The sequence below is a fragment of the Bradysia coprophila genome, chromosome X (assembly GCF_014529535.1).
Source record: "Bradysia coprophila strain Holo2 chromosome X, BU_Bcop_v1, whole genome shotgun sequence".
Lineage (NCBI taxonomy): Eukaryota > Metazoa > Arthropoda > Insecta > Diptera > Sciaridae > Bradysia > Bradysia coprophila.
In genome coordinates, this window is record NC_050737.1 from 5195080 (window position 1) to 5207709 (window position 12630).

A 12630-nucleotide genomic window follows, 5' to 3' on the forward strand; every position below is an offset into this window, starting at 1 on the left:
GTACCTGATAAGCAATTTCATAAACCGCACATCCATCCGAACTAACAGCAGCATCGTCCAAACAGGCAACAATTTGCATCACCGAGTAGCACAGTACCGATGGAAACAGTGAATGAGCCGCATGTAAATGTGGCTGAGCAGTTCGTCCGCCATCATTTTCTTCCTCCTCGGCATGATCTTCGCCGGGAACATGATCGAGTCCCGGTTCGTGAGACGCTTGCTGTGTTATCGGTATGGTCGTCAAAAGAAAACTCTGTCGCTCAGCGCGCTGTTTGTCCTCCTGTTGCTGTATAGCATGTCGAATAGCCTCGGTTTGTTGTTTTTTACGCGTTTTAGTCGCCGTAACCAAAGACCTCTGAAACGTTTTGGGTTTCTATCGTAAAAAATAGCCAGAGAGAGGAAGAAAAACGTTTTCGTTTGAAAAGTATTTTAAGCATTAGCGGTTTAATTGGTGATTCTGGTCGTGCAGAAAACTAAATGCAGTGCTGCTAAAGCTATAGACGGGGACTGTTCGGAAACGATTTTTTTTTTTACAAAATTTATCTGAGAAAAATCATGAAAATATTTCCAGAAAAGTCACCGCGTCAATTGAAATTTGGACCCATACAATTTGCAATTCGTCTCATTTGTTGCAAGAGATTCAAATTAAGTCAACATTTTACCTCGCATTTTTGTCAATGACTTTATATGAATGGAAAATGAAATTCGCTGGTAAATCTACAATGACGTACACAAAATGTTGCGCATCATACCGTCTTTCAATACGAAAATCATTGTTCAAACTCACTGTCACTGCGCGGTGTATAGGTTCAATACAATCAAATATAACACACAACAATGAAATCATTCCGATTGTTTTTGTTTACTAGTGAACGGTGTTTACTTACATGTCTTTCCTGATTCAAAGTGACTTCCATGTCTTTGGTTTTCTGTCTGGGACACCATGGTGGATCCACAACCGGTAAACTTTCGATACCAATTTTTGGCGATGGCAATGTGAATTCAATGCCCGGCGGAGGCACTTTAAACGAAACGTGAGCACCTTCTTCCATTCGGGGCCAAACTTGAAAGCGACACTTCCACAGTACTTGGTACCGTAAAATTGCACCGATCCGAACGTCTGGGTCTTTATGCTTCAATGCTCTCTGCATAATATCCGAAGCGAAATTCGGAGCCCGTACCGATGCTATGACAAATAAAGCGGCCGAGTTGGCTGCTGTTTCCTACATCGATACGAGGTGAACACAGTTTAGCATTTCATCGAAAATGGATTCATTGATTGGGCAAGCTTACCTGATCAGTTTCCAGTAACAATTCCCAGGCAATCGGAATCACTTCGGTGAAAAATTCTTCGTTCAATGTCGCAGCACCTTTAATCAATGCTGCCATCGGAATGTGAAACATATTCCGTACATGATTTTTGATGTACTTATACACTGCCGTGTTTTCCTTTTTCGACGATGGAGTCGACATTCCATGGTTCGGCAAGCCCAGATCAGGTTCGTCATGTAAAATTCTGTCCATACAACGAATACCGATTCAATGTTGCGCCCAAAACTTTCAAGGTGATTTTTGTTTACCTTTCTTTTTTCGCCAAACTTTCCTTTCGTTTCGGAGACGTTTGTATGGAACTCTGGTCGGACACCTTACGGCTTCGAGATCGGTCTCTTCGTCTATCACCTCGATTATTGCCAGCCAGTCCATCCTGATTTGCAATAACTCCAAATTCTTCACCGTACACCTTTAGCGAAATGTTTCGATTTTAAAATACGATTGCACCGTAAACAACACATGACAGATTGTGATAGAGTCTTTCGCAACATTAATATGCAAACAAAAGTTTGAATTTGAACTGTTTAAGTGCTCGGTGTGTTCTTCTGAACCATTTCTTCACTTGTAGTTTTAATAAAAAAAAGTGCCTCCTGTGAGGATTGAACTCACGACCCCTGGTTTACGAGACCAGTGCTCTACCACTGAGCTAAAGAGGCTGACTGCTAACGTGCTGCAAAAAGCCATGTAGGTATGTCAACCATTCTTTTGCTTTGTTTTTGTAATAATATTGAATGCGTTAAATAACGCAATGACATCCAGACCGCATATAGGGTAGATTGTACAGTCGTTGGAATGTGACGGTATTATTGAATATTGTGTCGATGTTTGCATTTTTATTCAAAGATTTTCCGTTTCTTCGAATGATTAAATAAATTCAGACAAGGGGATGGCTTGTCACGGTCATGTTGTAGGGGATGTGGGTGAACGTTGTTTCTTACATTAAATTTTGTTCAATTATTTAGGACGATTAATGTAACACAATTTTCTCGACAGAATTTTTTGTTTGTTAGCCGACCAACTTTCTTGTTCGTGTTTTAAGGGTGGTTGTAAGTAACCAATAAAGTGTAGCAAAAACTGTCTACTACAATGTATTTGAAATAGTCACTTAGTTGCGCTAAATGTTGAAATTTTGTTAACCATGTTGCTTCCCGAGTCAAAAAACAATAAATTTCTTTAAATTGCAGGCCAACTTTACGAGGATTTTCTCCGGAACATACACTGCGAAAGTGAATTTTGATTACATCACAGTGCAATGGCTAAATGAAGAGGATGCTTCTCTGGTAACTTTATTATATGTCCGTAGACGGATGTGACAGAATAGGTTCTCATCATTAATGAAAAAACGGTTGCCTAGAGTACATGTGGTACATCATCTTAAATTCTTCCTTGCAAACATTTGAGCCTAGTTGTTTTTGGTGGTCAGCAAGTGTTTCAAAGAAGTTAAAATTGAATTCATATCAACCAGACTGCGAACTAAGCTAAGTTAAACTGTTACCCAATGCACGGAATGGAATAAAACTTTGACATTTAAGTGATTTGAGTGCTTAAGATGTTCTTAAATGTAAAAGGAATCGACTTGGAATGGGAGTATTTTTACACAATGAACGAAAAACAAACTCAAGTCGCACACCGACACAACAAAAGTGGTAACAAGTGGTCACAGACAATTGAAAAATTCATCTCACCTTTCGAACAGCTTTTATAAGTCTTGTGGATGCCCTCATGTGACGTCGATAACAGTACGGATGGCAAAAATTCTGGTGTGTGCAATAATAGTTGAACGAATTCATTAGTTGGAGAACGGGGCGCATCCATGGCAGATTTTTTCCCGTGTCATCGGTTTCATTTGAATCGCTAGGTGATTCGGGCGGTTGCTCGTCGCTGTTAAAAATTGGTCGTTACACTGGTAAAATATGTAAGTTAAGCCAAATTACACGACTACCTTAAAATTCCAGGAGATTCTTCTCCACCACTAGCTGCACCCGGTTCAGACGTATCACTTCGATCGGAAAGGGATGACACTTTTCTTCTCGATTGAATGGAATCAGTTCTGCGTACTAGATTAATATAAACAATCAATGGAAACTGGGAACAAGGAAAAACGTTTAGCGTTATAATTTACAGTCGGCCTCGATATCCTTCCCATCCTTCGTTCCACGTCTTAGTTTTAATGAGCGACGTTTGAATGACCCGCCAGTCGGAGCTCCCGATGTACCACGTCTCAGAAGAAATGGACGAACAGGTACAACAGGTCTACGTTGTTGAATTCCTAAAGTTTTTTCTAGGATTTTAAAATTTTACGTTTTATTATCGATGCGGAAAACATCAGAAAGTAATCTACCAGAAGTTGGAGTATTATTTTCCTCTCCTGGTACGGTTAGCGTCGTGTTGCTGCTACCTTCCGACTCATTATCCGGCTCATGTAAAACAAACGAAATTTTTCGTTCCGTTTGTCCTTGATTGTAAGAAAGAAAAATTATTATTTTTAACACATCAATTGACTCGGAAAACAATAAAAAAAAACAATTACCCGCATCACCACCGGCGATCGACTGTAGGCTCTGAGCAGAGGTCTGAGAATGTCCCATCGAACTCAAAGCCATGCTCCATCTGCGATTTGCTTCGCTATAAAAATTTCTGGTAATATTACATAATTCCAGCGTTAGAACATCAAAAGCTCCACATAAACGAAAAACGTAGCGAATTCTAGCCAACAATTAACTTACCGATAGACTTTCTCCCACGGTGCCGGTTTCTCTTTGGTGGATAATTTAGATGCCTTTGGCAGTGTCTGATAAGTTTCTCTTAAAAAGGCCGTTATTTCAAATAAAAGTACGCATGCAACTAGTTTCAAGGCCGGTGGACAATCATTTCCGTGTGGATTCACGCAGGCTGTGATGTGTGTTTATTGTGTAAGTGAAAATAATCGGTTTAGTGTCGAAATGTATCGAAATCAAATGAATTGATGGTATGTACAGTTTGAGAATCGGTTAATTTTTCAGAGTCTTGACCGAAGAATGAAAACGAAATAAATTTTTAACAAAATCGCTTTGAAATAAATGCAAAACAGGTGACGAGCCAATTATTACTCCAACTCCAGACACACATATTCCAATTATACAATTTTGTGGTGGAGTCTCCAGAGAAACGTTTTTTTTAATTAATCATGACGAAGAATCATCAAAAAGAATTTTTAGACAAAAAAAGGCCATCCACAATTTCGCACTCTTACCTTCGTCCAGAAAATCTTCCTCTTCATCTTGAGATAAAAGTTCCTTTTGCCTTTCGCCGTCCGATAATGTGTTGTTGACTTGATCGAACATGATCTTTTCAGCTGCTATCATTTCATCTAAACGAGCACCGATAACCTCTGCCCACTGTACGGTAAGTAAAAAAAGAATTAAAACAAAATCAGCTACAACACCTATTTTTCAACTATAGAAACCAATGAAAATCACTAGTTTTGCCTTGCTCAAAGGTTCATGTCATTATGCCTTCAGTTACCAATTTTTTTTTTAGAAAGTTGAGTTTGGATTGTTTTTAGAAATCCATACAATACAGAGAATTGTTGTTGAGAAAGGGGTTCATGAATTCAATGACAGAGAGAGAATTATAAATCTTTTAAAATATAAACGAAATTATTACCTTGATGCATAGTGAGAATCTCGTTAAGGTTGAAGATAGTTTATTTCTATTAAGTAAAAAAGCAGGACCAGAATTTTATGAATTGCTAGTGTTGCATTACATTAAATGAGATCTTAATTCCGAATGAATCGTGTTTCAGTAGTTGAGTATGTATTTTAACTGTCTTAAAACTGATAAATTATAGAACGAAGGTACACATGACTAATACTTCAATGTTCTCCAAGTTACTGGAATTAGGTAAACAACTACAGAAAATCCTCATTTTGTGACCGAAAAACGAAAGTGGCTGACCATATCATTATTTAAAATGTTATTCTGTAACATTGGAATAATTTATGACAAAGCACACACTTTATGCTCAGTGGTGATTGTACTGCGAAAAAGTTTAAGGTAGGGCAATATAGAGTGAAATAGCATTGTGTCCTCATTATGTTCTTTAGCTACTGATGATAGCGTCAAATTGATGTCGAAATTGATTTGGCGATAATAAATTCATCAAACTGAGCGAATCCGAGTTTTCATAAAAACAAAGAAATTTGCAACTAATTTTCGTCAGAAAAATCTAGACAAATTTTATTAGTTTTTTGAGGGTTGGGAAAGAAATCTGAAAATCGATTTAAAACCCAGAATACCATTTGTGCTCGAAAAACTTAACAAAAATTGAAAATTCTTAGAAAATTGAATCTGGACCAAGGTTTATATTAGCCGTTTATAAAATGTTAGAATGTGAAATAATTAGGAGAGGGATTATTTTATCAAACTTAAAAATAAACAACTTCATTTGCAAGAATTGGTATCAATTAGGATTCGTTTGTTGAACATTATCTTTGAAAATATTCATATTGGCTCTATCGCTGTTTCACTATCAGCGCCCCCTATGACACAGAAGCACTGGATGTTTTCAAACATAATTTTCATATAATGATTAATGGAAATCTGAACTCTATTCAGTAAGTTGGAACACTTGAAATGATTTTTTTTTTGAACTTTTCCCTGTTGTTTCCTATGCAAATGGAGAACGGGTTATTTTTGGATGAATCTGTTCGAAAAGTCTGCTGAAAATTTAAAAAATCTTCAGACGGTCTAGAAATCGTTAAAATTCTAAACTTCAACAGACATCATTTGCAGATTGTCACAATATGTCTTTTATTGAAAAACCTAATTGCTTTCCGAACGTGTCTTATTCTTTCTTTAGAATTAAAAATTAGATTCTCTTCAAAAGATAATTGCAACTTGCCACTGACACTACATAAATGGATCACTTATTCAATCTCTTTATCTTCCATACTCTTCGATGGATATTTTATTCACTGATTTAAACATCTAATATAAACGGAGAGTACGACACTGTCAACGTTACCCTATGTAGAATTTCGTATGTCAAGTTCACTCACACATGTAATTCCCATGGCAAATTATTTTCGTCATTTTCCATCTGTATTTTAATTACGTGAATTTTTAAATGTTTGCAATCAAACAATATTTAAACAATGTACCATTGCGGTCTGTATTAAATTAATAAAATTGAAAATTCGCATGACTACCCTCAACAACATGAAAATTTTTCGACAGAACAACGCGTACGATTGGGGTTGAATGATTTCAATATCGACGATGAAATCAGGTGAACGAGGTGATAAGATTGGTTTCACGACTGGCATTACAATAATACTTGATACTGATAATAGGAAAGGTAGTTATTAGACCATTTACCTCGGTAAAAGAATGAAATAAAAAAAAATTAACCGACGAGGATGGGATTCGAACCCACGCGTGCATAGCACATTGGATTAGCAGTCCAACGCCTTAGACCACTCGGCCACCTCGTCATGTCATATTGCATGTTGTATCGACAGCAAATGCAGAAAGATTTTACGAAACTTTCACTGAGTTTCATGACATTGGGTTTTATAAGTACGCCAAATAGCTTTCCATGTTGTTTGTATAATATACGTATTGTAAACAAATTAGTTTTTCCTTCCTTGTGAGGTTGAACATGGTATGTTAAACGACAATTTTTTTATATTTCTATTGTGGAAACACATTATTAAGCGAATGCGTACGACCCATTAGCGATTTGATTTATTTGGAAAGCCCAGAACTGAGGCCAAACATTTACGAACTTTTCTCTCAGTTTAAGTATTTTAGTCTTTGTTGAGTATTGCACTCTACGTTGAGTATTTTCCGCTTTACAATACATTTAAATGGTGTGTATGGCATGAAATACGCTCGAAACAACAGTATACGTAGCCGAGTGGAGTATTGTGCTGGATTGCGAATCAAATGTGTTATGCATGCGTGGGTTCAAACCCCATCCTGGTCAGGAGATTTTTTTTGTTTGTTTTTGTAAATGAAATTTGTACCTGATAGAACATTTTACCGGCTGCTCGTTGTAGGTTGTGACTGCGACGGGCACCGGATGCCAGAGGAACTCTGGAACCGATATGAACACCAGACGGACGAAATGGTGGAATATTTTGCTTCATCCAGCTTGGCCATTGACCGCGATTGCATTGATGTACGAAGTGGGCACATTCGAGTAGTAAGGCTGCTCTTGCTACAAGAGGTGCTTGAGGCTGTGTGGAGTGGGAAAGTTTCATTAGTACGACAAAAGGATTGTTGGAATAACATAGCGATTCATACTGGTCAAAACATTTTAACCTAGAGATCTTAGAAAATTAATTACTTTAGCTACAATGGTTCTTAAATCCTAGATTTTGGATTGATATACTAAGTTTCCCAGAAAGAGCATCCAAACGATTCACAATTTGAGCAACACCATATTGTGTAGTCGGTTGTGTGTGTGACAAACGGAAGACACAAGCCTCTTTAGCTCAGTGGCAGAGCACTGGTCTTGTAAACCAGGGGTCGTGAGTTCAATCCTCACAGGAGGCAGTCACTTTTTTTTAAAGGAATTATTGGTCAAGCGAGCATCATCAATTTACAAAAAAACAAAAACAAATAAATATTAGCAGTGGTCTCAGATGAGTTGTATCTCATCAATAAAAGTTCTCGTCCATATTAAAATAATATGTGTGCGCGCAGAAGTTTATCATTTATTGATCACCGTAAAATGTAGATGATAATACGATTCTTTTTCTTCTACGTTTGATATAAAGTTCCATTGCTAAAAAAAAAACATTGAAAATGCCACATAGACCACTACACGTACTATGGTAAAAGAGAGAGATTGAAAATGATGATTGTGAATGACGTCAACAAATACGTAAGAAAATTCACAATTCAGTGGATTTAGTGTGTAGTCGGTTGGGTGTGTAACGAACGGAAGAAACAAGCCTCTTTAGCTCAGTGGCAGAGCACTGGTCTTGTAAACCAGGGGTCGTGAGTTCAATCCTCACAGGAGGCAGTCACTTTTTTTTTTTTTTGCTTTATCTTGTTTTCAATTATTTTCTTCAGTAGATGAACGGTGTAAGTTAGTAAACGATTGAGATTCTTTAAGACTTTGATGTGATTGTGATACATTAGTGGAGGAGATGGTTGATGTAAATAATGTGTAATATTGGATTCATTGACTTCATTACTCTTTTTCGGTTCGAGGTTAATGCAGGTTCTGGAGGCATTTGTCAGGTTTTTCGTCTCTTTAAAATCTTTTAATTTTAATTTTATTTTTTGCTACTTTACGTATTTCTTATCTTAAGTTTATGATCTTGTGTCTGTTTAGTGTCTTATGTGATAGCCAAGATTGTTGATGTTCGCATAAAATAAATGAAATGTGAGAATATCATAGGGCACATTGAAATAATTAAACAATGGAGCAAACCGAAGGACAGAGATTTGCTTCAATCTGGGTTAGAAATAATGTTTTTAATCTTGGTGTGAACTTGCACACTGTAACCTACGATATTTTAGCGTGACAATATGTGAGGACTTAGTAAGACAAAATACGAACCAAATCCAAAATAGCAGCAACGAGTTGAGCATCCGGAACAGTACCAGGATTACATACTTCCAGCAAGAAAGAAAATCGATGCATGCCTTCACGGACCGGTTTCAGCGGAACCAATCTCCTTTCCTTCAACACAACAACTTCAGACTCTCTTGGTCCCTCACCATAATCGTATGAACTTCGCCGACTGAAGTCTAGAATTGAAATTAATTTTTGCAGAGCTCTTCACACACAAAAAATTAAAAGAATAGACATACAACTTCCAGCCACCTCTTCAGTGCCAGTAACTTTCTTCTTCCCCTTTCCGATTCCAATTCTACCAAGTCGTCTTTCGACACGCCTTCTAGCTCTCAATAACGACCTTCCCAGCCCTTCGCCGGCTCTTCGTCCTTGAATCTTTAACGATCCATGCCGTATAAACGATGCAGCTAACTCAGGACCAACGCCCGATTCTAGATCAATGGAACAACGCTCTTTAGACGATCCCTTAAACCATCGTACGATTCCGCTTAAACGTCCAACCGAATTTCGTTCGGAACTCGATGTGGAATCGGACAGTAGGGCCCGTTCACTGTGACGCGGTGTCAACGTTGGCCGAATAGTGGCACCTTTCCGACGAAGATTACTTAACGGACTCTGGCTCACTCGATACTGATCTTCGATACCTTCTGCTTCCAATAAACTCTGGTTGAACATAGAACACTGGGTCAGTTTGGCTCTACGACATAGAATTGAAATCGATCACTTACGGCACAAGTGGAGGAAGTGCTGCGTTTCTTAAAAAATAATTTTCGTTGACTTCTGGTTTCTTCCTGGTTATAGCTGGTCGTTTCGTAATTAGTTTGAACATGTCTAGGAGAACGTCACAATGTCACTTTGAAATCGAAAATCAAAATTGTGATTCTTAGTACCTGATTACTCGGGTTGTTTGCATGTTGGCCGCCTTTTTATGAGGTCTTGGTGTAACTGCCATAATGCCACTGAGACAAGTCAAACGAAATGGTCCACCATGGGCTCCTTTTACATAAGTAACCAGCTGTCGAACGTCACAATACAATGCGATATTCTCTTGGCTTTTCAACTCTTTAAACGATTCAACAAATCGACTAATCAACGTCTTAAACACAGCAGCGATAACTTGACTTTCTGCTCCACTGTTCACTCCGACACCAAAGTTGGTTGAATAAATTTTCGTATATTTAAATGCTTCTGAATGGGAAGGACAATGTTGAATTAAAATCGACGACAAACAATGAATATTAAGGAAGCAACTCACTCAATGGCGACAGCAATGAACTCGGATCAACACAAAATCCAACAAATGCATGGAAAAATTCAATTAGTTCATGCAGTTGCGTTGTTTTAACCATAGTTCGAAGATACTTCCGCGACGCTGACGATGCTTGACGAAGCATTCGTGAAAGAATAGTCTGTACTTGGGTTCGTAGAAACTCAGCGGGTGGACCACGGATTCCTAAACGAGATTTGATGAATATGACCGATTGACATTTGTGATGATTTTAGAGGTAAAAACTACCATCGTTGCATCCGTGTGGACATCCTAAATGTAACAGCGTCCTCTTTAGAGTACCCATACAGAGATTATGGGCATGTTCGCCCAATTTCATTACACCCAAATCCATCAACAATTCACAGATATTCAATCCAGTTTCCAACACTCTCAACGAACAAATATTGGAATCTCGCTTGAACACCGTGTACACAGCCAATAGCACAATTTCGAAATCGATTCCACCCTCACGTGTTATATAAAACGATGACCCAGGCGCTTCACTTTCATCAGCTCCACTGTAATCGATGTGTGAATCTGTTTGTGATCTCAGCATTTGACTACGAAAGCAGATACCACTGCCCGTATTGCTAAGTGCATCCAATTGTGAATCGTACGATCCCTATCATGGAAAACAAATTCCAGTCAATGGAGAGAGTAAAGAATTGGGATCTAATTCAAATATTTACTTGTCGACGCATATATTCCGGTGACGGAGTTGGTGTATGCTCAGTCACGGTTATAATCGGATTTCGAGCGTAGAACGTCGTTTTCGGTTCAGATGATTGCGATTCACGAATGACTCGTGGAGGTTCCACATACCTGCAAAATCTTGAATATGTTGAACAGATTCCAATTAATACAACAATGACACAGATGTGCATACACATTATGATACAGGTGACGGGATACACAACACACACAATTACTGGTGATGTTTGTTTTTTGTTTTGGTTGCAGGGTTTAACGCCACTTAAAATATTAAAAATTCTCCGGGTTGATGTTCCCAACGAAAAAGAAAATATTAAAAAAAAATGTGATGGCAGTACCAACGAAAAACCAACAATAGAAATCTTTCATTGATATTGTACAGCGAAGCGTATACATTGTGTCGATGTGCTATTGGTGCTGTTTAGTGAAATATGTGCGCTACTGATAAAAATTCGATTTTCGTGATAACGTGAATTTCAAATGAAAACAAATAATTTTGGGTGACAGGTGAGAGATGATACATTTTTACATGTCAACTAGGAACGTTTTTGTAACTAGCTAAATAAATGGCATAATTCACAACGAAAATTAAAATTAATTACGGAGAACGGAAATCATTTCAAAATATTTTAAAGCTGAAAAAAGCTGTTGGGAGTACCAGGCTTATTATGAGAAACAAACTATTCAGCATAATGAAAACTGTAATTTAAACTTCTGAGAACTCTATGGCTTTGTCCTTTGGGACTCACTCTCTATGAACTATACTTTCTGAGAAGCGGGTGAAGCATTACACTCAATTTAAATAATTATCTACCTAGCTACGTAATAGTAGATTGCATACTTGATCCGACATTTTTGATTTGACGAGTTGGAGATTCGTAGCCAGAGTCGAAAACGAGTTATATTAATCAGTCAAGACATAGCACTGTCAAGCACTGAAGCTGACTTTGACATCACTCGGCCGAACACACATCTGTTGACCACTTAAAAAAAATGTTTGATAGCCATTGCATAAAAAAGAATAGCCAACTTTGATCAGTTCAGTCCGCTATTTGAGTGACGTCGAAGTCAGCTTCGCCTTCGTTGCTAGACAGTTCGTTGGTCAGGTCAGGTATTTTACGTGTGACAGCAATGCAAATGTAGCTTTCATAATATGAAATATGAATTTACATTGCTTCATCATGTAAGGTACAGTGGGTACGTGCTTCCAAATTTTTATGTTGACGACAGAGAGATGCTAATATGACGACTGGGTCGTTTCGACGGATAGAGGGAATATGTAGAATGACAGTTGGGTTTTTGAGAGAGAATTCAATACATTTTCTCTCAACCCATTTCAAAATCATTCGACATATAGGTTTGTTTCAAGGTCATTTCGAAATGTCAAATTTCATCCACAGAAGGCCACTTAACCTCAACTTTCAGGTTGACGAAAATTTAAACGAAAAATGTACAAAGAAATTTGTTGACGTTTAGGTTATGTTCATCTCTGTGGATGAAATCGTCGTCGTTCGTGTTGGCAAAGTTCGGGTTCACAGTTATTTGGAGCAAACCTATTCCCTCTATCCGTTGAAAGGACCCAGCATCTCTCTGGTTGACGAACCATTTTAAAACTGCCAAATACGATCCGCTGTTGTAGTACGAACCCTCTATTGTCTTTTCTTTTGTTCAAATTCAGAAGGGGCTCAATTTTGGTAATTTTACCCTATCACTCGCGAATCCACATGAAATGAAAATTTTGGCA

General features: G+C 37.9%; 1 protein-coding gene and 4 non-coding genes across 8 annotated transcripts in view; 2 read left to right on the forward strand and 3 right to left on the reverse strand.

The window, feature by feature from the left end:
• Window positions 1-12630, reverse strand: part of LOC119085014 (protein unc-80 homolog) — a 29806-nt gene that overhangs the window by 5574 nt on the left and 11602 nt on the right. For 2 of the 4 annotated variants that reach the window (XM_037195213.1, XM_037195221.1), the window contains 19 exons: window positions 10865-11006; window positions 10422-10797; window positions 10161-10358; window positions 9796-10093; window positions 9634-9736; window positions 9142-9568; window positions 8888-9078; window positions 7341-7553; window positions 4565-4709; window positions 4059-4224; window positions 3863-3957; window positions 3674-3787; window positions 3455-3613; window positions 3275-3389; window positions 3018-3213; window positions 1581-1741; window positions 1294-1516; window positions 888-1223; window positions 5-355 (listed from right to left, as the gene is read on the reverse strand). In XM_037195213.1, coding sequence (XP_037051108.1) covers window positions 5-355; window positions 888-1223; window positions 1294-1516; window positions 1581-1741; window positions 3018-3213; window positions 3275-3389; window positions 3455-3613; window positions 3674-3787; window positions 3863-3957; window positions 4059-4224; window positions 4565-4709; window positions 7341-7553; window positions 8888-9078; window positions 9142-9568; window positions 9634-9736; window positions 9796-10093; window positions 10161-10358; window positions 10422-10797; window positions 10865-11006 — 4009 coding nt within the window. Of the gene's footprint in view, window positions 1-4; window positions 374-887; window positions 1224-1293; window positions 1517-1580; window positions 1742-3017; window positions 3214-3274; window positions 3390-3454; window positions 3614-3673; window positions 3788-3862; window positions 3970-4058; window positions 4225-4564; window positions 4710-7340; window positions 7554-8887; window positions 9079-9141; window positions 9569-9633; window positions 9737-9795; window positions 10094-10160; window positions 10359-10421; window positions 10798-10864; window positions 11007-12630 lie in introns of all 4 variants that reach the window. The other 2 variants (XM_037195203.1, XM_037195196.1) reach the window with 2 other exon arrangements.
• Window positions 1917-1988, reverse strand: Trnat-cgu. The gene has a single exon. It is a non-coding gene; the product is annotated as a tRNA-Thr (tRNA).
• On the reverse strand, window positions 6724-6806 carry Trnas-gcu. Its single transcript has one exon. It is a non-coding gene; the product is annotated as a tRNA-Ser (tRNA).
• On the forward strand, window positions 7801-7872 carry Trnat-ugu. Its single transcript has one exon. It is a non-coding gene; the product is annotated as a tRNA-Thr (tRNA).
• Window positions 8273-8344, forward strand: Trnat-ugu. Its single transcript has one exon. It is a non-coding gene; the product is annotated as a tRNA-Thr (tRNA).